We start from the raw sequence: 21,102 nt of genomic DNA, 5'->3' as shown, positions 1-21,102 counted from the left end.
CATATCTCTCCCATGGTAAGCACAGTTCTACAGATCAGTTCTTAGATTTTGTTGCTTTTGGCCTTTTGTTATTCCCCAACTATGCTTCTTTATACCTCACATATGAGAGCTATTACTCTGCATCTGTTTTTCTTCTTCTAACTGACTTCATTCAGCATGAAATTACATTCACATAGTGGAAAACTGCATGATTTTGTCTTATGGCTGAGTAGTATTCCATTCTATATAACATAGTTTCTTTATCAAGTTATCTGTTCTTGGACACTGCACTGTTTCCAGATTTTAATTTTAGTGAATAGGGGCTGGAGCGATAGTACAAAGGGTAGGGCATTTGCCTTGCATGCAGCCGACCCGGTTTGATTCTCAGCATCCCATATGATCCCCTGAGCACCGCCAGGAGTAATTCATGAGTGCAAAGCCAGGAGTAACCTCTGTGCACTGCCGGGTGTGACTCAAAAAGTTAAAAAAAATTTATTTTAAATTTCTTTTTACAACTAAATGGCTAATGAAATTATATAAAAAATACTTCAGTTAAAGAAAATATGTGAAAATTGTTATATCGCATGATGGAGTCATTAAGTCATTGGCTGATGGTTTACACTTTTTGTCACTAGCTGAGCCTTCTGTGTTAATGTTTTTGTTAATCCAGCTTAGTTGGTGTCTATGCTACTTTCCCATCGGATTTGGTGTGCTCTTACTGGGATGTCAATATTGTGAAATTTGAAGGTGTCATGGGGCTATGTCCATGGTTGTGTGCTCTAAAAACTCCAGGATATATAGACCTGGGACAATGAGTTTACATGGAGGCAGCTGTGGGATGTGAGTGTAGCTTCTGGGATTTCCAGGAGCATGGGGGGTAAGGGGAGGCCCCACTTCATGTTTTCATCCTGGAGTTTTTGTCCGTTTGGCATCTCTGCAGACATTAGTTGTGAAGCAGTGAAGTTGAACCATTGGCATGGTGGCAGCTGTGTGTTGTGGGTGTGGTTGCCAGGGTTTTGGCAGCGTGGGGACTTGGTCTACTCATCTTCCAAGGGTGATCCAGAATTTTAGCTGGAAGACTGGTATACCTGTGAATTTTAGCAGCTTGGCTTGCATCTTCTCCAAGATTAGTCATGGATCTGGGTAGCTGGGCTGATAAATTTACATGGTGGTAGCTATGGGATATGAATGTGATTTCTGGGGCTTCTGGAAGTACGAGGGCAAGAGGTTATTACTTTTATGGAATATTACTTTACTCTGCCCAGAAAGATCAGGCCAGTCACATGTTGAATGCTTTATGTTGTGGTGTGAATATCTTCACTAGTTAGTGCCCTATCCAACTCTCTGCCACAGTCACCTACCCTTAGATGTACAGATATATGTGTCTCTAAGACAAACCTGGTTATCTTAGGCTGATGAAATTTTATCTATGATATGTAGTCGATTTCTGATTATAGATTAGCAGAAAGTTTTGCCCACTAGTGCTCATTCTGCCATTTTAGAAATCTCTTATATCCACATCTTCTTTAATAAGCTATCAAATGAACAGCTTTGGGTTATTTACATAGTGTAACTATTGTAAATAGCAAAGGAAATGATCTGCTGATGAACTATGACTCTGGCCTCAAATTTATACATTTTCAAGTTACCTTTGAGTCTCTTGTCATTCTTACATACTTCTTACTCCAAAACTTAAAAAAAAATCCTCATTTTCTGCATTGTTGAATCTTTTTTTCTTTGAGAATTGGTGAATCTATGTGAACTTTTCCTTTTTTTCCCCCTGGGGTGGGCAAACTTACATGACCTATAGAATGATACATGTCAGAGTTTTCTCATGACTCTGTGATGATCTCTTCTTACCTCTCTCTTCAGGTTGGTGGTGGGAGCCCCCCAAGAGATAACTGCTGCCGACCAAACAGGTCGCCTCTACCAGTGTGACTATAGCACGGGCAAATGTGATCCAATTCTCTTTCAGGGTGAGTAGCTGTCTGAGCCGCCCTCAGCCCCCTAACCTCTCCTATCCCAGACTCAGGACCTATATTTGATCTTCGCTTAGACCTAATTTGCTAGACTTTCCCTTTGTCCTGGAGGTTGGAAGTATGGGGCCAAGGTCAAGCTCTCTGGTTCTCACTGTGTCCAGAGTCTACCCCAGGTGCCCTGAGATACCTTCTTCATGTTCCTTTTCCATGACCTAAGTGTCCTCTTGACTTATTGAACTTTGTCTCTCAAGGTTAGGGGACCTCTTCCTAGCTCTTACATAGCCTCTTTAATCCTTCTGTGCATGGCCTTGTATCTTTCTCTTTAGTGCCCCCAGAGGCTGTGAACATGTCCTTGGGTCTGTCCCTGGCGGCTTCTACCAACCCTTCTCAGCTGCTGGTGAGTTTTCTTTGTACTAGTTTTTCTGGTCTGGGTAGTGGGTACAGATGGTGAAAACAGGCTGAATACCCACCATTTGCATCCTGTCTCTCAGGCCTGTGGCCCCACTGTACACCAAGTTTGCAAGGAGAACACCTATGTGAATGGCTTCTGCTTTCTGTTTGGAGCCACTTTTTCAAAGAATCCTCAGAGATTCCCACAGGTTCTAAGAGGTAGGTTGACTTTTTACTTTTGGTGTTGGGCCATGGTGCTCAGGACTTTACTCCTGCTTCTGTACTCAGGCGTCGCTCCTGGTGGGACTCAGGAGATCATATGGGGGGCTGGAGCGATAGCATAGCAAGTAGGTTATTTGCCTTGCATAAGGTTGACACAGGTTCGATTCCTAGCATGCCATATGGTCCCCCACGCTCTGCCAGGAGTAATTCCTGTGTGCATGTGTAACGCTGAGTGTGACCCAAAAAGAAAAAAAAAAGGAGATCATATGGGGTGCCGGGGATCAAACCCAGGTTGGTCACATGCAGGTGGGTTGTGAGTAGGCAAGCACCTTACCCGCTCTACTATCACTCTAGCCTTGAGGTAGGTTCTCTTCTGTCTTCTCTATGCTTTGACAAAAGAGAAATTGGATGATGGGGTAGGGTATTTCTGGGGACTAAGAATAAAGATGTGATAGGGCACAAGGCAATTCTGAGGGAAGGTTCAAAAACCCAGGGTGAAGAGCTGCAGAGCTGTTCACCCTCAGGTTGAAAAGATGAGGAGAGGGAGAAGTCAAAAGACTCCAGGAGGGAGAGGTGTATGGCACAGACTCCTCAAGAGGAGTTGAGGACTTATTTGGCCTCAAACAACTTCACAGGAGGGAGCTGAAGGGAGGATAACCTAATCTCAGTCTCCTCCCTTCCTCCTCTCTCCCATTGGGCTGCTAATTGGTTGAACAAATTCAACTTGAAGTCAGAGGACAGAGGGAAGACATATACCCGACCTTTATATGTGCTATTATTTTTTTGTTGTGATTTAATCTCCCTTAGTGTTTCTGAAAAATTGTTCTCCTTTCTTCGTGATTAAGCTCTAAACTTTCCTTGACTCACTGGGTAGAATGAACCCCATTTACTCATCCCATATTCTTATTTACCTTGCGATTTTTAATTTATTTACTTATTCAATTTAAATTTAGTCCTGTGAAATTATAAAGTTATTCATGATTGGGTTTCAGGCATAGTGTTTCAACACATATCCCTTTACCTAATCTCATTGCTCAACAGAGAGTTGATATGCAAAAAGTGAATCTGGGGTTTCTAATTTTTTTCTCTTTGCCTAGAGTGCCCTCAACAGGAGAGTGACATAGCCTTCCTGATTGATGGCTCTGGTAGCATCAGAAAAAACGATTTTCAGAAGATGAAGGATTTTGTCTCAACTGTGATGGTTCAACTTAAAAAGTCCAATACCTTGGTGAGGATCAATGGTCAAGACAGGGACATAAGGTTGGCAAATGCATGACAAGCAGGCCACCGCTTTCTCCTCCTACTTCATTTTAAGATATTGCTAAATTGGTTTTCTTTCATAATCCTCTTTCCGGCTCTGTCAGTCTTCTCTAAAGAATAGAGCTCTGACTGATAGATGAACCTACATGCTCTCTCAGTTGAGAGGATAATGAGGGAAGTGGGAGCTGATGGGAGAGCTCTATCCTGGTGAATCAGCAGGACTGGGGGGCAGTGCAGAATATTGAAACTGGAGTATGCTAAGAATCAAGTAGGGCTTATTGAGAAAAAGTTAAGGGGGAGAACAGGTCCCATTCCTAGAGTAATGTTGGTGTCCTATTTCTAGTTCTCTTTGATGCAGTATTCTGACCACTTCCGGACTCATTTCAACTTTGAACGATTCAAGAATTACCCTAATCCCATATCACTGGTGAACCCAATAGAACAACTACAAGGAACGACACACACAGCCACAGGAATCCGCAGAGTGGTGTAAGCTCTTTATTATTATTTTTTTGCTTAGGATGGAAGGTGGAGGTGTTATATTTCCTCTGGATTTTGAATAAGGACAATTGTTAAGATGGGTGGGGCCAAAGATGTTTCCAGGGGAGGGAATAGCTTGAATGAAAGTGTGGAAGAGGAAATATGTGTGTATGTTCTTGAACAGAGAAATCATAGGTAAAGGGGGAAAGGGAGGGAAGGAGGCTGTAGGAAAGAAAGGAATATAAAAACTTAAGATCAGGCCTGTGGTAGCACTGTAGCACTGTTCTCCCATTGTTCATTGATTTGCTCAAGTGGGCACCAGTAACGTCTCCATTTGTGAGACTTGTTGTTACTGTTTTTGGCATATCGAATACATCACGGGTAGCTTTTCAGGCTTTGTCGTGCAGGTGGGATACTCTCGGTAGCTTGCTAGGCTCTCCGAGAGGGATGGAGTAATCAAACCCAAGTCGGCCATATGCAAGGCAAACGCCCTAAGTGCTGTGCTAGCAACGGAAAAGCCACTGGTGATCCACTGAAGATTTTAAGCACTAAGGAGACTTCACTTCTTGTTTTAGGAAATTTCCTCTGATATTTCTCTCTTTTATGGTGAGGACAGCCATTGCATTAAATAGGAGAGATTTGATGAACACTCATTTAAAAATATTTTTTATTTTAAACTTAAAAGCTATAATAATTAGTTGAAAAAAAATCCCAACTTGGACTGGAGCAGTAGCACAGCGGATAGGGTGTTTGCCTTGCACACGGCTGACCAGGGTTTGATTTCCAGCACCCCATGTGGTCCCCTGAGCACCGATAGGAGTAATTCCTGAGTGTAAAGCCAGGAGTAACCTCTGAGCATTGCCAGGTGTGACCCAAAAAGCTAAAAAAAATTCCAACTTGTCATAAGGCAATAAAGTCTTATTTCTCTCCACTGTTCTCCCATCTCCTGCTAACTTTGTAGGTTTTAGGGCAGCTCAGGCTATTTCCAAACAGTAGTATTTGTGTTTGACTGCTGATGTTTCTGCCCTTGTGTCAATTTTTGCTCTCAGTTTACATTTGATTTTGTTCCTCCTTTTCCATGGACAGAAGAGAACTATTTCAAAGCAGCAGTGGAGCCCGGGAGAATGCTCTTAAGATCTTAATTGTCATCACAGATGGAGAAAAATATCAAGATCCCTTGGACTATAAGGATGTCATTCCTGAGGCAGACAGTAGGAAAATCATACGCTATGTCATTGGGGTAGGAAATGTTACTTTTTGGCTTGGTGCTTCTGTGGAGAATTTCTGCTTGCATCCAATATATATTCTATATGCAAATGTTAATATAATCAAGGTGGGGCAAAGGTCACTGGTAGCCCATATGCTGAATTGGTTTCCTATTAACATATACCGTTGAATAACAAACTATCGCAAAATAAATGGTGTAAAAATAAATGAGTCTATAGTTTAGTTGTGCAATATTTTTGCTCCCAGCTGGGCTCAATCCTGCATTTGTAATCAGCTGCTGTTGGGTTGGCCCCTGTGCTGATTCTGGCTGGGTTCACTTTATTTTTAAAGGTTCTCAGTTATGTCTGCCTGCTGGACTGGAATGGCAGGAACAACTGGGATGACTGGACTCTTCTACTCTCTGTGACTCATCCTTGAGTGAGCCAGACTTGTTCTCATAGTTAAGATAGAGGAATAAAAGAAGAAAGAAAAATGTTCCAAGAAATATCCCAACCTTTCTTTATATTACATTTGAAAGCATCATGGACCAAAACAAGACCAATGGCTGAATCCAGTTACTATGAGAGAAAGATTACTCAGAAAGATTAGAAGGTCTCACAAGGGTGTTTTTGTTGTTGTTGTTAAATATTACTTACTTGTTAAATATAACTTACGTGTTAAATATAATTTTATATTTATTTCCTGAAGAATTTTCTCTGATGGATGAGACTGCTATCCATAATTTGGTCTCTCTTCCTTGGCAATAGGTTGGCGATGCTTTCAAAAAAGATAAGCACCGTGAAGAGCTTAATACTATCGCCTCCAAGCCAGCTCGTGACCATGTGTTTCAGGTGAACAACTTTGAGGCTCTGAAGACTATTCAGAACCAGCTTCAGGAAAAAATCTTTGCAATTGAGGGTGAGCTTGGGTCCTGCATTTTGAGAGCATCTTCAGAAGCAGCCACTTGCCTCAAAACATCTATTTTCTCCTAGATACTAGGCTGTCCTGACTTTTACATCCTCAAGCTCCTACTAAGTTATTCCTTTGAAATGGAAGGCTCTAGATTTTTCCCCTCTAGTTTTTTGTGTTTTTGTATGGTTTGAAAATTGGGGAAATGGGAGCTAAATTTCACAGTGCCTCCCCCTCAAACTTGGACGTATTGCTGACATTTTTGTCTGATCCCTGCTGTACCCCTAGTGTTTAGTATAGTGCCTAGTATATAGTTGATGCTTATTTTAATGTTTGCCAAATAAAACAATTTAAAAACAGGGGGAGGCTTTATATACAATCTGTGTTTTTGGCTTCTCTTGAAAAATTGGATGATTATATACTTTAGGATCACATTCCCACTTGGGAAAAAAAAAGATTGTTGAACCATCATCTCTTGAAAAGGGACATGTATGTTTGGGCCTGCAATAAGACTCACTGGTAAAACTCATGCCTTGTATATGTGAAGCTCCAATCACTGGTTCTCAGGTCAAGATAGGAAAGAAAAAAGCAGAAATGTGTGGGATGTGGGACCTCAAATGATTTAGTGACAAAGTTGCCTGTCTTGTGACCCCAAAGGCCAGTAAAGTCACAAATTCAATGCCTGGCACTGCCTCACATGCCCAAGTGTCATCCAGTGGTTTTGTTGGTTGGGAATCCCTCACGCCATATTTCTGGTGCACCACGACCAAGCTCAAGTGAACATTGGAACAAAGTGTGTGACCCTGAAGATCACTGCTACCAAAATTATGTGAGCACCACAATTAACAGGTGTGACTTCTGCCATGTGTGCAAACATGGCAACCAAGTGTGTCTGACCTTTGGTTATTGCAACAACAGCAAAGATAAAGGAAGGGAAATTGGTAAAGAGAAATAGTCTGGACGTGGCTCTGTGATGGAGCTCTTATCTTGGATGCACTGTCCTAGGTTTGATCCCCACAATGCTAATTAATAAATAAAAGGGATATGTGATTTCTAGTCTCTAGTTCAACATAGTTTCTCTCTGAACCTGTTTTAGTCTGGCCTTTGAGTCCCAGTTCCCAGTCTCTTTCTTCTGCTTCCTTTAATGTAAAATATTTCTCACTCCACAGGCACTCAGACAGGAACGACCAGCTCCTTTGAGTTTGAGATGTCCCAGGAAGGCTTCAGTGCTGCCATCACCTCTGTAAGTGGGCCTTCATTAAAATCGGGAGGGAGGAGAAGAAAGAAGGGGACCAAGAGTTTGGGAGCTTTTCTCTGCAATGATTGGGGTGAAGGGAACTTCTTAAGGGGTATCCATGGTTCTTTCTTTCTTGTCAATCCTGGTATTAAAAAAAATAGAGACATAACGAACACATCATATGAGCTTCAGGTATGCAGCATAATATTTGATATATGCATATATTGTTAATTGTCACTACAGTAAGTCTAGCTTACATCCATCACAAAAGGGTTTTTTTCAAATCTGTGATGAGAACTTTAAAATTTTTTAAAATTTATTTTTATAATTTATTATACTTTAGCAGTAGGGCGTTTGCCTTGCACGCAGCCAACATGGCCGACCCGAGTTCGATTCCTCCGCCCCTCTCTGAGAGCTACCGAGAGTATCTTGCCCGCACGGCAGAGGCTGGCAAGCTACCCGTGATGTATTCGATATGCCAAAAACAGTAAAAACAAAGTCTCCAATGGAGATGTTACTGGGCCCGCTCGAGAAAATCGATGAACAATAGGAGGACAGTGATTAATTAAATAGTGATTAATACTTTAGGAAGTTACAATAGTGTTAAAGTTTATGAGTTAGATATAGAAACTCACTACTCTCCACCACCACCAAAGTGCCCCTGACCCTCCAACACTGTCCCCCTGCCTCTTCTAGTTTGATCTCTTCCCCCTCCTCTCCCTTTCTGCAATATTTGATAAGTGGTTCTGTATTCCAGTGCGGGGGGTTGTCATTGTTCAGTACTGTGTTCTCTTATTTTAACTCTATTCCACAGAGGAATGAGGGTACCTGATATTTGCCTTTCTCCCCCCTGGCTTCTTTTTATCTAACTTGATATCCTTTAATTCCATTTACATTGCAGAAAACTGCATGATTTTAAATTTTCTTATACCTACACAGTATTCTATTCACGATCACAATCACGATCATCCTGTTGTTCGTCGATTGCCTCAAGCAGGCCCCAGTAACGTCTCCTTCATCCTAGCCCTGAGATTTTTTAAAAAGTGCCATATTCAAGGCTCTTTCAGGGTGAGGAGAATGAGACCCATCATTGTTACTGGTATTTGGTATATTGGGTATGCCATGGGGAGTTTGCCAGATTCTGCCGTGTGGGCAGGTTACATTCAGTAGCCTGCCAGTTTGTCCATAGTATTACATTATGTATATATATTATCTATCTATCTATCTATCTATCTATCTATCTATCTATCTAATCTACCTCACAATTTATTTTTTTTTAATTTTATTGAGCCTGGAGTCCAAGGTCACAGAGTTCCGCTTACCTGGTTCTGTGGGGCTTCACTTGTGCGTGAGTCTTGGCCCAAGTGTCCGGAAAGTGTCCTGGAGCATGGTGGTGGCTGGATAGTGGAGGTAGTGAAGGTCGTGGAGGTCTGCCATGAGGTATTTATCTGGTACTGGTAGGGTGTATCTTCTGTGTGTAATCCCTGGGTTGCCGGAGATTGGTGGAGGCAACCACCAGGGCAGGGTGGAGAGGGGTTCTGGTTTTAATTCCTTGATCTCCGGAGATTGGTGGGAGCAGGCAGAGGATCTCTGTTCCCAGGTCCCGTTGAGCCTGGAGTCCAAGGTCACAGAGTTCCGCTTACCTGGTTCTGTGGGGCTCCATTCGTGCGTGAATCTCAGCCCGTGCGTCCGGAAAGTGTCCTGGAGCTTGGCGGCGGCTGGGTAGTGGAGGTGGTGGAGGTAAGTGGAACCAGGTAAGTGAAACTCTGTGACCTTGGACTCCATGCTCAGTGGGACACAGGAACAGAGATTCTCTGCTGCTCCCACTAATCTCCAGAGACCAAGGAAATAAAACCAGAAGCCCCACCCTACCCTGCCCTGTCTGCTTCCACCAACAACCAGTGACCCATGGATTACACACCGAAGACCCACCCTACTGGGACCAGATAAATACCTCATCAGCAGACCTCCACTACCTGCACTACCTCCACTACCCAGCTGCGGTACTGCTCCAGGACACTTTCCGGACCATGCAGCCGCAAAGCAGCCGTGCAACAAATCATAAGACACTTAATACCCATCTTCTAAGATTACTGCACCATATTGGATAGGGTTCAAATATGATTTGAACCATGGGAACACCTACAAGGGCAATTAGAGGCCGCCCTAAAAGCCTCTATCCCTTTCGGAGAGCCTGACAAGCTACCAAGAATATCCTGCCGCACAGCAGAGCCTGGAAAACCATCCATGGTGTATTCTAAATGCCAAAACCAGTAAATACAATGGGTCTCATTCTCCTGACCCTGAAAGAGCCACCAATACAGCAGTGTTAAGAAGGATGAGGAAGGAGAGGCTGATAAAATCTCAAGGCTGAACTAGGCTGCCAAAACGGACAAAAATGACTGTCTGTACTTTCAATGAACGTACGCTGGCATTGGATGCATCCATCGAGGACCTGATGGTACAAGCACGAAAGATCAAGTATGACATCATTGGTCTGACCGAGACGAGAAGGCATCAATCACATCATGCTGTTTTCGACACTGGAGAACAACTGTTCCTTGGAACATGTGACAAAAGAGGAATCAGTGGTGTTGGTGTCCTTGTCAACACGAATTTGGCCATGAGCATTGATTCATTCGAATGCCTAACACCCGAATTGGATGATTACACTTGAATAGATGTGGCTTAATGCCAGTAGTTTCCAACTTCGTTGTCTACACACAACATCCAATTACGATGAAGGAGAAATTGAGAAGTTCTACATGGAGCTGGAGAAGTTCTATAAAGAAGACCACACCTTCTACAAGATCACTGTCGGTGATTTTAATGCCAAGATAGGACCGAGAAGATCAGCCAAAGAACTGCACATTGAACACATGGTCTAGAATGGAATAAACAGGGTGAGAGACTATCTGAGTTCATCATGTCGACCAACCATGGTAACTCACAGTTCCAGAAGGCCGAATTTAAACGTTGGACATGGGAGTCTCCCGGTGGATGGTTTCACAACAAAATTGACCACATCATATTATAATCGACGGTCTTGCCTGACCATTGTCGCTGTTGTCCCAAAATTCCAAATGAGATCAGACCGCCGTCTCCTTTATGCAAAATTCTACTTCATGGAGTGGGGAGAAAGGGCTGCAAAGTTTAATAAGAGAACTCCCATAATGACCACCAACTGGGACCTCTTTGGCACTATTGTGGCAACATGGGAAGATGCTGTCCTTGACAACATTGATGAAGAATATGATGGACTGGTTCAGCACTTCCATGATTGTGTGAGGAACACCGAGAGAGAGAGATAGCCACAAAAAAAGCCTGTCTTCAAAAACTCTTGAGCTCATTCATCAACGTGGCTTGGCGCAAGCCTCAGGCAACTGCAAGCGAACGTCAGAGCTCCCAAAGCAGTGTAGAGAAGTGATCAAGGAAGACCTCAAAGAGAGAAGAGCAGCAGTGCTGGCAGATGCAGCAGAAGCCGGGAGAAGCATTCACAATGCCCGCCTGTCCTTCGCCAACTACAAGATCAAGATGACTGCCCTTTTATACCACAAAAAGAAAGAATACACATTCTTCTCCAGCACGCATGGAACATTTTCCAAAATAGACCATGTGCTAGGACACAAAACATACCTCAACAGAATCAGGAAGATAGAAATAGTATCAGCCATCTTTTCAGACCATGATGCACTGAGGATAGAAGTGAATCACACAAAGACACGGAGAACCAAATCAAACACCTGGAAATTAAACAACTCGATGCTGAACAACGAGTGGGTCAGGAACGAAGTCAAGGATGAAATCAAAAGATACCTGGAAACAAATGAGAATGAAGACACAAACTACCAGAACTTATGGGATGCAGCGAAAGCTGTATTAAAGGGAAAATATATAGCTCTGCAAGCATATCTTAAGTCGATAGAAACGATGCACATAAACAATTTGACCTCACAGCTCAAGACCTTAGAAAAGGATCAACAGAAAGAGCCTAAATCGGGCAGAAGGAAAGAGATCATAAAACTTAGAGCAGAAATCAACGACATGGAAAACAAAGAAACAATCCGAAAGATCAATGAAACCAAGAGCTGGTTCTTCAAGAAAATAAATAAGATAGATAAACCACTAGCAACACTCACAAAGAAACAGAGAGAGAGAACCCTAATAAATCGAATCAGAAATAAGAATGGGGATATCACAACAGAAACTAAAGAAATTCAAGAGATCATCAGAGACTACTTTGAAAGTCTGTATACCACGAAACACGAGAACCTTGAAGAAATGGATAAATTCCTGGATTCCTACCATCTCCCAAAGCTGAATCAAGAAGATATAGAGTACCTGAATAGACCTATTCACATCAAGGAATTTGAAACTGTAACCAAAGGTCTTCCCAAAAACAAAAGCCCAGGCCCAGACGGATTTACTAGCGAATTTTTCCAAACATTTAAAGAGGACCTATTGCCAGTTCTTCTCAAGCTTTTCCAGGAAATTGAAAAAAACAGGAACTCTCCCAAACAGCTTCTATGAAGCCCATATCTCTCTAATACCAAAAGGAAACAAAGACACCGCAAGAAAAGAAAACTACAGACCAATATCCCTGATGAACACGGATGCGAAGATTCTCAACAAAATACTAGCCAATAGAATACAATAACTCATCAAAAAGATCATACATCATGACCAAGTGGGATTCATCCCAGGGATGCAAGGATGGTTCAACATTCGGAAATCAATCAACATAATCCATCATATCAACAAAAGAAAAGATAAAAATCATATGATCATATCAATAGATGCAGAGAAAGCATTTGACAAGATCCAGCACCCATTCATGATGAAAACCCTTGCCAAAATGGGAATAGAGGGGACTTTCCTCAATATTGTTAAAGCCATCTACCACAAACCTACAGCAAACATCATCCTCAATGGGGAAAAACTGAGAGCCTTCCCCCTAAGGTCAGGGATTAGACAAGGATGCCCACTCTCTCCACTACTGTTCAATATAGTACTGGAAGTACTTGCAATAGCGATTAGGCAAGAAAAAGATATTAAGGGCATCCAGATAGGGAAAGAAGAAATTAAGCTCTCACTATTCGCAGATGACGTGATACTATACTTAGAGAACCCTAAAACCTCTACCAAGAAACTCCTAGAAACAATAGGCTTATATAGTAAAGTGGCAGGCTATAAAATCAATACCCAAAAGTCCATGGCATTCCTATATGCAAATAGTGAAAGAGAAGAAAGTGACATCAAGAAAACAATCCCATTCACAATTGTGCCCCAGAAAATCAAGTATCTAGGAATCAGCTTAACTAAGGAAGTAAAGGACCTGTACAAAGAAAACTACAAAACGCTACTTCAGGAAATAAAAGAGGACACGAGGAAATGGAAAAATATCCCCTGTTCATGGATGGGGAGAATCAACATCATCAAAATGGCAATACTTCCCAAAGCACTGTACAAATTCAATACAATCCCTATAAGGATACCCATGACATTCTTCAAAGAAATGGAGCAAACACTCCTGAAATTTATATGGAACAATAAGCCCCCACGAATAGCTAAAGCAATTCTTGGGAAAAAGAAAATGGGAGGAATCAACCTCCCTAACTTCAAACTCTATTACAAGGCAGTAATAATTAAAACAGCATGGTACTGGAACAAAAGCAGAGCTGCAGACCAATGGAACAGAGTTGAATATACTAACATTTCCTCCCAAACATATAATCATCTAATCTTTGATAAGGGGGCAAGAAAAGTGAAATGGAGCAGGGAAAGCCTCTTTAATAAACTGTGCTGGCAAAATTGGATGGCTACATGCAAAAAAGTGGGCTCAGATCTCTGCCTAACACCATGCACAAAAGTAAGATAAAAATGGATTTATGACCTCAACATCAGATCAGAATCCATAATGTTTATTGAAGACAAAGTCGGCAAAGCTCTCCATGATATTGAAGCTAATGGTGTCACGCCACTGGCCGAGCAAGTGAAAATAGAGATAGACAAATGGGACTATCTTAAACTAAGAAGCTTCTGCACCTCAAAAGAAACAGTGACCAAAATACAAAGACAGCCTACAGAATGGGAAAGGATATTCACCAAATACACATCCGACAAGGGGTTGATATCAAGGATATACAAGGTACTGGTTAAACTCCACAAGAAGAAATCACCCAACCCCATCAAAAAAATGGGGTGAGGAAATGAACAGAAACTTTCTCAAAGAAGAAATTCGACTGGCAAAAAGGCACATGAGAAAATGCTCTACATCACTAATCATCAGAGAGATGCAGATCAAAACCACAATGAGATATCATTTCACACCACAGAGACTGGCCCACATCCACAAGAACAAAAGCAACCAATGCTGGCGCGGATGTGGCGAGAAAGGGACCCTCCTTCACTGCTGGTGGGAATGCCGGCTGGTCCAACCCTTTTGGAAAACAGTATGGATGACTCTCAAAAAATTAGAATTTGATCTGCCATTTGACCCAGCTATAACACTCCTGGGAATATATCCCAGAGAGGCAAAAAGGTATAGTCGAAGTGACATCTGCAATTGTTTGTTCATTGCAGTACTCTTTACAATAGCCAGAATCTGGAAAAAACCTGAGTGCCCAAGAGCAGATGACTGGTTAAAGAAACTTTGGTACATTTACACAATGGAGTACTATGTAGCTGTTAGAAAAGATGAAGTTATGAAATTTACATACAAGTGGTATTACATGGAAAGTATCATGTTAAGCGAAATGAGTCAGAAAGAGCGGGATAGACACAGAAAGATTGCATTCATCTGGGGAACATAAAGCAACAAAAAGGGACACTAACACCCAGGAATGGCTGAGATTAGTACCAGGAATTTTGCTCCATGAATGGAAGGCCAGCCACACGTTCTAGGTGAAAAGGAAGCTCAGATAGAGAAGAGAGCACCAAATGAAGGGTGTTGTGAGGACCCTCCCAGGGTGGAAGAAGCATGCTAAAAGTAGTCTATAGACCAAACATGATTGCCACTCAATGCCTCTCTTGCAAAACACAGTACCCAAAAGAAGAGAGAGAGAACAAGGGGGAATACCCTGCCACAGAGGCAGGATGGGACGGGGGGGATGGGGGAGTGGGGGGGATGATGGGACCCGTGGTGATGGATGATGGGCACTGGTGGAGGGATGGGCACTTGATCATTGTATAACTGAAACCCAAGCACAAAATTTGTAAGCCTATAACTGTATCTCATGGTGTTTCACTAATAAAAAAAGAAAAAAAAAGATGACTGCCCTCCGGCGTCCTGATGGATCTATCACATCTTCCAGAAAGGCAATGGAGAAGATTATCCATGACTTCAACTCGGATCTCTTCGATAGCCACGTCTACCTGCCCACATAGGATGGATATGTCGTTCCCAACTTTCTCCCTTCCGAAATCTGAAATGCCATTTAGTCGGTAAAGAAGTGAAAAGCACCTGGCTCAGACAAGGTCAGACCCGAACACCTGAAGAACCTGCCGCCAGTTCTCATCAATACACTGGCTCAGATCTTCACACGCTACCTGTCTGAACGCAAGGTTCCATCCCAATGGAAAACGAGCAGGATTGTACTACTGTACAAGAAGGGAGACATCCACGACATTGGCAACTATCGCCTGATCTGCCTGTTGTCTGTTGTCTACAAGCTGTTCACTCAAGTCATCCTAAATAGGATTGGCAGAACACTAGATGAAGGACAACCATGCGAGCAAGCTGGGTTCTGAAAAAGATTCAGCACGATCGACCATATCCATACGAAAATCAAGCTCATTGAGGTTTCTTGGGAGTTCAAGATGCTGTTGTGTCTAACTTTCATTGATTTAAAGAAGGTCTTTGATTCTGTTGAGACTTAAGTGGTCATCAAAGCCCTAGCCAAACAGGGCATTCAAACTCAATACATCAGGATCCTCCGTGAGCTGTATTATGGATTCACTACCAGGATCTCACCATTCTACAAGGAAGTGATCATCCATGTCAAGAGAGGGGTTCGGCAGGGTGATACCATTTCACAGAAACTCTTCAGAGCCACCCTTGAGAACATCATGCGACAACTGGAATGGGAAGGAATGGGAGTGAAGACAGATGGTCAATAACTACACCACCTCCGCTTTGCTGATGACATCGTTCTAATAACACCAAACATTTAGCCAAGCAGCACAAACGCTGGCTGACTTCAACAGTGAGTGTGGAAAGGTCAGACTACAGCTGAATCTCACGAAGGCAATGTTCATGAGAAAAGGTCTCATTCCTGACATTCCATTCACTCTCAACAGAATGAACATCTCCGAATGCAACAGTTAGGTGGACTTAGGTTGAGAAGTCAACATGACGAATAACCTGGCACCTGAGTTTCGCAGGAGGAAGAGAGTGGCTTGAAACACCTTCAAGAGCATTGAAAAAAATAGCTAAGAGGATTAAGAACCTCCAGCTCCAGGCACATCTCTTGGACTCCACTGTTATTCCTGCATTAACATGTGCCTCAGAGACCTGGGCCCTTTGAAAACAGGATGAGAACTCTATTCAGGTCTCCCAAAGAGGAACTGAAAGAGCTATACTTGGAGTATCATACTTCACTCTAATGAGAGAAAGAATCCGGAGTTCCAACCTCCATCAACAATCAAGAATCAGGGACGCTGTCTCGTTTGCCAAGGTGTCGAAAATCAGATGGGCTGAACACATAATGAGATTTAGAGACGACCACTGGACTAGAGCCATTACTGACTGGATTCCACGGGACATCAAAAGATCACGTGGCCACCCACCCTCGAGATAGTCATACTTCTTCGACAAGACCCTGAACGATTGGTTTGAGGCCCTTCGTGTTCCAAAAACAAGCAGACACCATTGGAATACACTAGCATGCGACAGGGACAAATGGAGATGTTACTGGTGCCCACTCGAGCAAATCGATGAGTAACAGGATGTCAAGTGATCAAGTGATCAAGTGAAATTTTACTGAATCACTGTGAGATAGTTATAAGTTTTCATATTTGGGTTCCAATCACACAATGACCAAACCCCCATCCCTCCACCAGTGCACATTTCTACATGATGCAGTGGGTGCGTGTATATCCTTCTGAATTATTGTTTGAATGTTTTGTGGATTGGTGCAGAGAAGTAGAATTTATGGTTCATGTGGGAGTTGTACTTTTACATTTTTGAGAAATCTCCATACTGCTTTCCATAAAAGTTGAATCAATGAGGGTCCTTTCTTACCACATACCTGCCAGCACTGATTATTTCCAATCTTGAAAGTAGATAGGAAAGAAAAATAAACTCTCCAGCAAGGAGAACCTCAGTATAGGACTAAGTTCCAGTCTTTCTGATACATGACATTCTGATGAGAACTTTTCAAGATTAGTCCCTTAGCAACTTTTTGTTGTTTGCTGTTTTCACATTGTGACTCTGATTCGCATTTCAGATTAGTGATACTGTGTGCCTTTTCATACATGTTTTGACCATCTGTACATCTACTTTGGAAAAATTCCTGTTTCAATCTTACCCATGTTCAATTCAATACATTTTTTGGGTCACTTTTCTTCTTTTTTTTCTTTTTGGGTCATACCTGGCGATGCACAGGGGTTACTCCTGGCTCTGCACTCAGGAATTACTCCTGGCAGTGCTTGGGGACCATATGGGATGCTGGGAATCGAACCCAGGTCAGCGGCATGCAAGGCAAACATTCTACCGCTGTGCTATCACTCCAGCCCTCTCACTTTTCTTTTTTGTTGATTTTGTTGTCAAGTTAAAAAAAAATCGCCAAGAGTGATGGCAAGGTATTTACTGACTCTTTATATATTTTTGAGTTTTAGCTCTTATATATTTATATATTTAAGGTTTTAGCTCTTATCCATTTTGAATTTGTGATAATAAACATTTTTATTTAAAAAAATAAAAAGAATATTTTCAGGGATCGGAGTGGTAGTACAGCAGGGAAGGTGCTTGCCTTGCTTGTAACTCATCTGGCTTCGATCTCTGGCATGTCCTATAGCCCCCGAGCACTGCCAGGAGTGATTCCTGAGTGTAGATCCAGGAGTAAGCCCTGAGCACCACCTAGTATAGCCCAACCTCTCCCCCCCTTACTCCCCAATTTATTTTTATTCATTTTGGTAGAAGGTAGTGTGGTCCTATTTCATTCTACTGCTTTTGGTTGTTCAACATGCACTGTCCTGTAGCACTGTCCTACCGTTGTTCATTGATTTGCTCGAGTGGGCACCAATAATGTCTCCATTGTGAGACTTGTTGTTACTGTTTTTGACATATCAAATATGCCATGGGGAGCTTGCCAAGTTCTCCGAGAGGGAGAGAGGAATTGAACCCAGGTCGACCTCGAGCAAGGCAAACACCCTACCCGCTGTGCTATTGCTCCAGCCCCTGTTGATTGAAAAACACTGTCATTGTTCTTGACTTCTTTGTTGTAAATTGTTCGACTAAACATGCTTGTCTTTATTTTTATTTATTTATTTTTGCCATACGCAGAGGTGCTCAGGGCTTACTCTTGGCTCTGTGCTCAGGGCTTACTCCAGTTGGGACTTGGGGACTGGGGGACATTATGGGGTTCTGAAAACTGAACTTGGGTTGGCTGCTCTATTATACGCCCTACCTGCTGTATTATTGTTCTCGCCTCAACAAGTGTGGCTTTATTTATGACTTTTCTGTTCTGTTGATCTATATGTCTGCCTTTATGACATATAGATATGTCATATATTTAGACAATGCCATATATTTTTTTATTGCTATAGCTTCGTAATATAGCTTGAGGTCAGAAAATGTGATACCTCTAACTTTGTTCTTCTCTCTCCAGATTGTTTTGGCTATTCAAAAAAATTTGTGTGTGGTTCTATACAGATTTTAGGATTACTTGCTCTCTTTCTGAGAAAAATACCATTTTTGTTAGAATTTTGTTAGAGATGTCACTGAAGCTCAGATTGCTAAATTATAATTTGCCTTATTTCCTAGACTGGTCCCTTGCTAGGTACTGTGGGGAGCTTTGACTGGGCTGGTGGAGCCCTTCTGTACACGTCAAAAGATTCAGCCAACTTCATCAACACAACCAGGATAGACTCAGACATGAATGATGCTTACTTAGGTAAGTGGAGAGGGCTGGGTTATTCTAAGAATGGGACAGGTTATATCATTTTAACTAGAATGTATGGCAGACATCAATTGAATATTTCATAGGTAGGTGCTTTGGATAGCTTTTCTTTTTTGGGTTCTAGGGATTGAGCTAAGGGATTTATACATGTATGGCAGATGTCTGCCTCTGAGCCACACCCTGACCCATGTTCTTGCAATAGCTTTAAAAGAAGAAATTTCAAAATTTTATTTTAACTATGTTAAGAAAGTGTGCAGTTGCTTCACACTCCCAAGCCTGGGCTGCCCTGCCCTTATCGGTTTGCTAGAGGAGGCAGGGGATGTGAGGGAAGGAACTTCTTTTTGACTGTCATTTTCAGGTTACGCTGCTGAAGTCATCGTGCGGAACCGGGTGCAAAGTCTGATTCTGGGGGCACCCAGATATCAGCACATTGGCCTGGTGGTGATGTTCAGGAAGGATGCTGGTTTCTGGAATGCCAACTCTTTAATCAAAGGCAACCAGGTGAGTGAAGAACGTGTGGAACATGAATGTACAAGCAGGAATCCTGGAAACAGATTCCAAGATGTTCACTGCTAGTTGCCACAACTGAGTTTTGTAAAGTCACAGTTTTGCATTTGAGTATGTTGTATTCTCGCTTACCCTACAATAATGAATAACAACCAGGTATTCTAGAGCCTGCCAGTATTCAAAGACAAGAATTGACCAGAACCTAACAATCAGATTTAAGTATTAAAATGTTTAAGTATTAAAATGGTTCCACATTTCTTGGTAAATATCTGCTTCCCTGGGTTGCCCTCTATCCATATCCCCTTCCTCTCTATATGCTTTGATCCTTTCCATAAGACCTTGAACTTCACCATGATTCAGCAGTTTATGAAGTCAGAGAAGCCACTTCAGAAGACCTCTAGTACCTGCTCCAGCTAAGCTTCTGGTTGCTCCCTGAGCAGTTCCAGCAGTTCAATATTTTGAATCACTACTGCAAGAGCATTTGTGTGTGTGTGTGTGTGTGTGTGTGTGTGTGTGTGTTTGGGGTCATACCCCATGGTTCTCAGGGCTTTCCCAGTGGATCTACACACAGAGATCACTTCTTGCAGGGCTGGGGAGAACATAGGTGGTGCCAGTGCAATAGGGTACAGCAGGCAAGTACCCTACCTGCTGTATTAATTCCTGTCCTGCAAAAGCATTTTAAGTAGTGCATTCAAGTAGTATGTGAGACAAAAATCTCTAGGTAAAATCATCCTTGCAATTTGTGTCCATTTCTTTAATTTTCATCCGCAGTTCTCTTTGACCAATAATTGGTACGTTGTATATGGATGAAACTAGTTTTCTCTGATACTTGAGTAGCTTATAATAATTCTTTACCAATAGCTAAGTTTGATAAATTTGTGCCATTTTCACGAACTGTGATGATACCACATTGTTGTTCTGATTTGCATTTCCCTAATTATGAGTGATGATGGGCACTTTTTCACATGCCTATTGTTGGCCATTGTATGTTTTATTTGAGGAAGTGTCTGTTCATCTTCTTCTTCCATTTATGGGTGGGATCATTGGATTTTTTGTTGTTCTTAAGTGTTTTGAATGCATAATAGATCTTGCATAGTAAACCTTTATCTGATGTATTATGTACAAGTATTTTTTTTCTCACTTAGTAGAGTGTTTTTTTATTAGACCTTCACTGTGCAGAAGATTTTAATTTTATTTAGATTAATTAAATTTTGTTTATTTTGAGGCCACATATGGTGGTCAGGATTTAGTCCTATCTCAACTCTCTGGGATCATTCCTGGCAGTGATTGGAGGACCATATAGGGTTCTGGGACTATATATGGTACTGGGAATTGAAACTCGGTCAATTTCATGCAAAGCAAGTGCTTTATCCACTTACTATCATTCTGGGTCCTGTGCAGAAGATACTTCTTTTAGTGTAATTTTTTTAAATATAGGAGTACTGCTATTTATTCAGTCATTGATTAAGCTGATTGAATTGGGCATGAACTCTACATTACTCTTTTAAAAATTGTTTTAATTGGATATATGTGAGATAGATCATTACAAAGCTGTCTCTAACTGGGTTTCAATCATACAATGATCCAGCACCCATACTTCCACCAGTGTACATTTCCCACCACCATCCCCTAGCCCCCCGCCCCCTACCCCTAACATCCCTCTGTGGGAGGCAGTTTCCTTCTTGCGCTCTCTCTCCTTTTTCTTTTATGCATTATGATTTGCAATACAGGTGCTAAGAGGCCATGGTATATGTTCAGGAAATTCAGTATTTTTATTGGGACGGTAAGGCTGGAGTCATTTTTCAATTAGGTG

General features: G+C 42.0%; 1 protein-coding gene across 1 annotated transcript in view; it reads left to right on the top strand.

Annotated features, from left to right (window-relative positions):
* The window catches only part of LOC130045011 (integrin alpha-M-like), a 68,135-nt gene that overhangs the window by 22,507 nt on the left and 24,526 nt on the right, over nucleotides 1–21,102 (top strand). Inside the window, exons 4-13 of the mRNA XM_056137716.1 lie at nucleotides 1,852–1,955; nucleotides 2,285–2,355; nucleotides 2,450–2,567; nucleotides 3,668–3,798; nucleotides 4,174–4,319; nucleotides 5,397–5,550; nucleotides 6,284–6,434; nucleotides 7,595–7,668; nucleotides 18,647–18,776; nucleotides 19,141–19,283. Coding sequence (XP_055993691.1) covers nucleotides 1,852–1,955; nucleotides 2,285–2,355; nucleotides 2,450–2,567; nucleotides 3,668–3,798; nucleotides 4,174–4,319; nucleotides 5,397–5,550; nucleotides 6,284–6,434; nucleotides 7,595–7,668; nucleotides 18,647–18,776; nucleotides 19,141–19,283 — 1,222 coding nt within the window. The remainder of the gene's footprint in view (nucleotides 1–1,851; nucleotides 1,956–2,284; nucleotides 2,356–2,449; nucleotides 2,568–3,667; nucleotides 3,799–4,173; nucleotides 4,320–5,396; nucleotides 5,551–6,283; nucleotides 6,435–7,594; nucleotides 7,669–18,646; nucleotides 18,777–19,140; nucleotides 19,284–21,102) is intronic.

Source organism: Sorex fumeus, unplaced genomic scaffold (assembly GCF_029834395.1).
Source record: "Sorex fumeus unplaced genomic scaffold, SorFum_2.1 ptg000126l, whole genome shotgun sequence".
Classification (NCBI taxonomy): domain Eukaryota; kingdom Metazoa; phylum Chordata; class Mammalia; order Eulipotyphla; family Soricidae; genus Sorex; species Sorex fumeus.
This window is presented reverse-complemented; position numbering and strand designations above follow the sequence as displayed.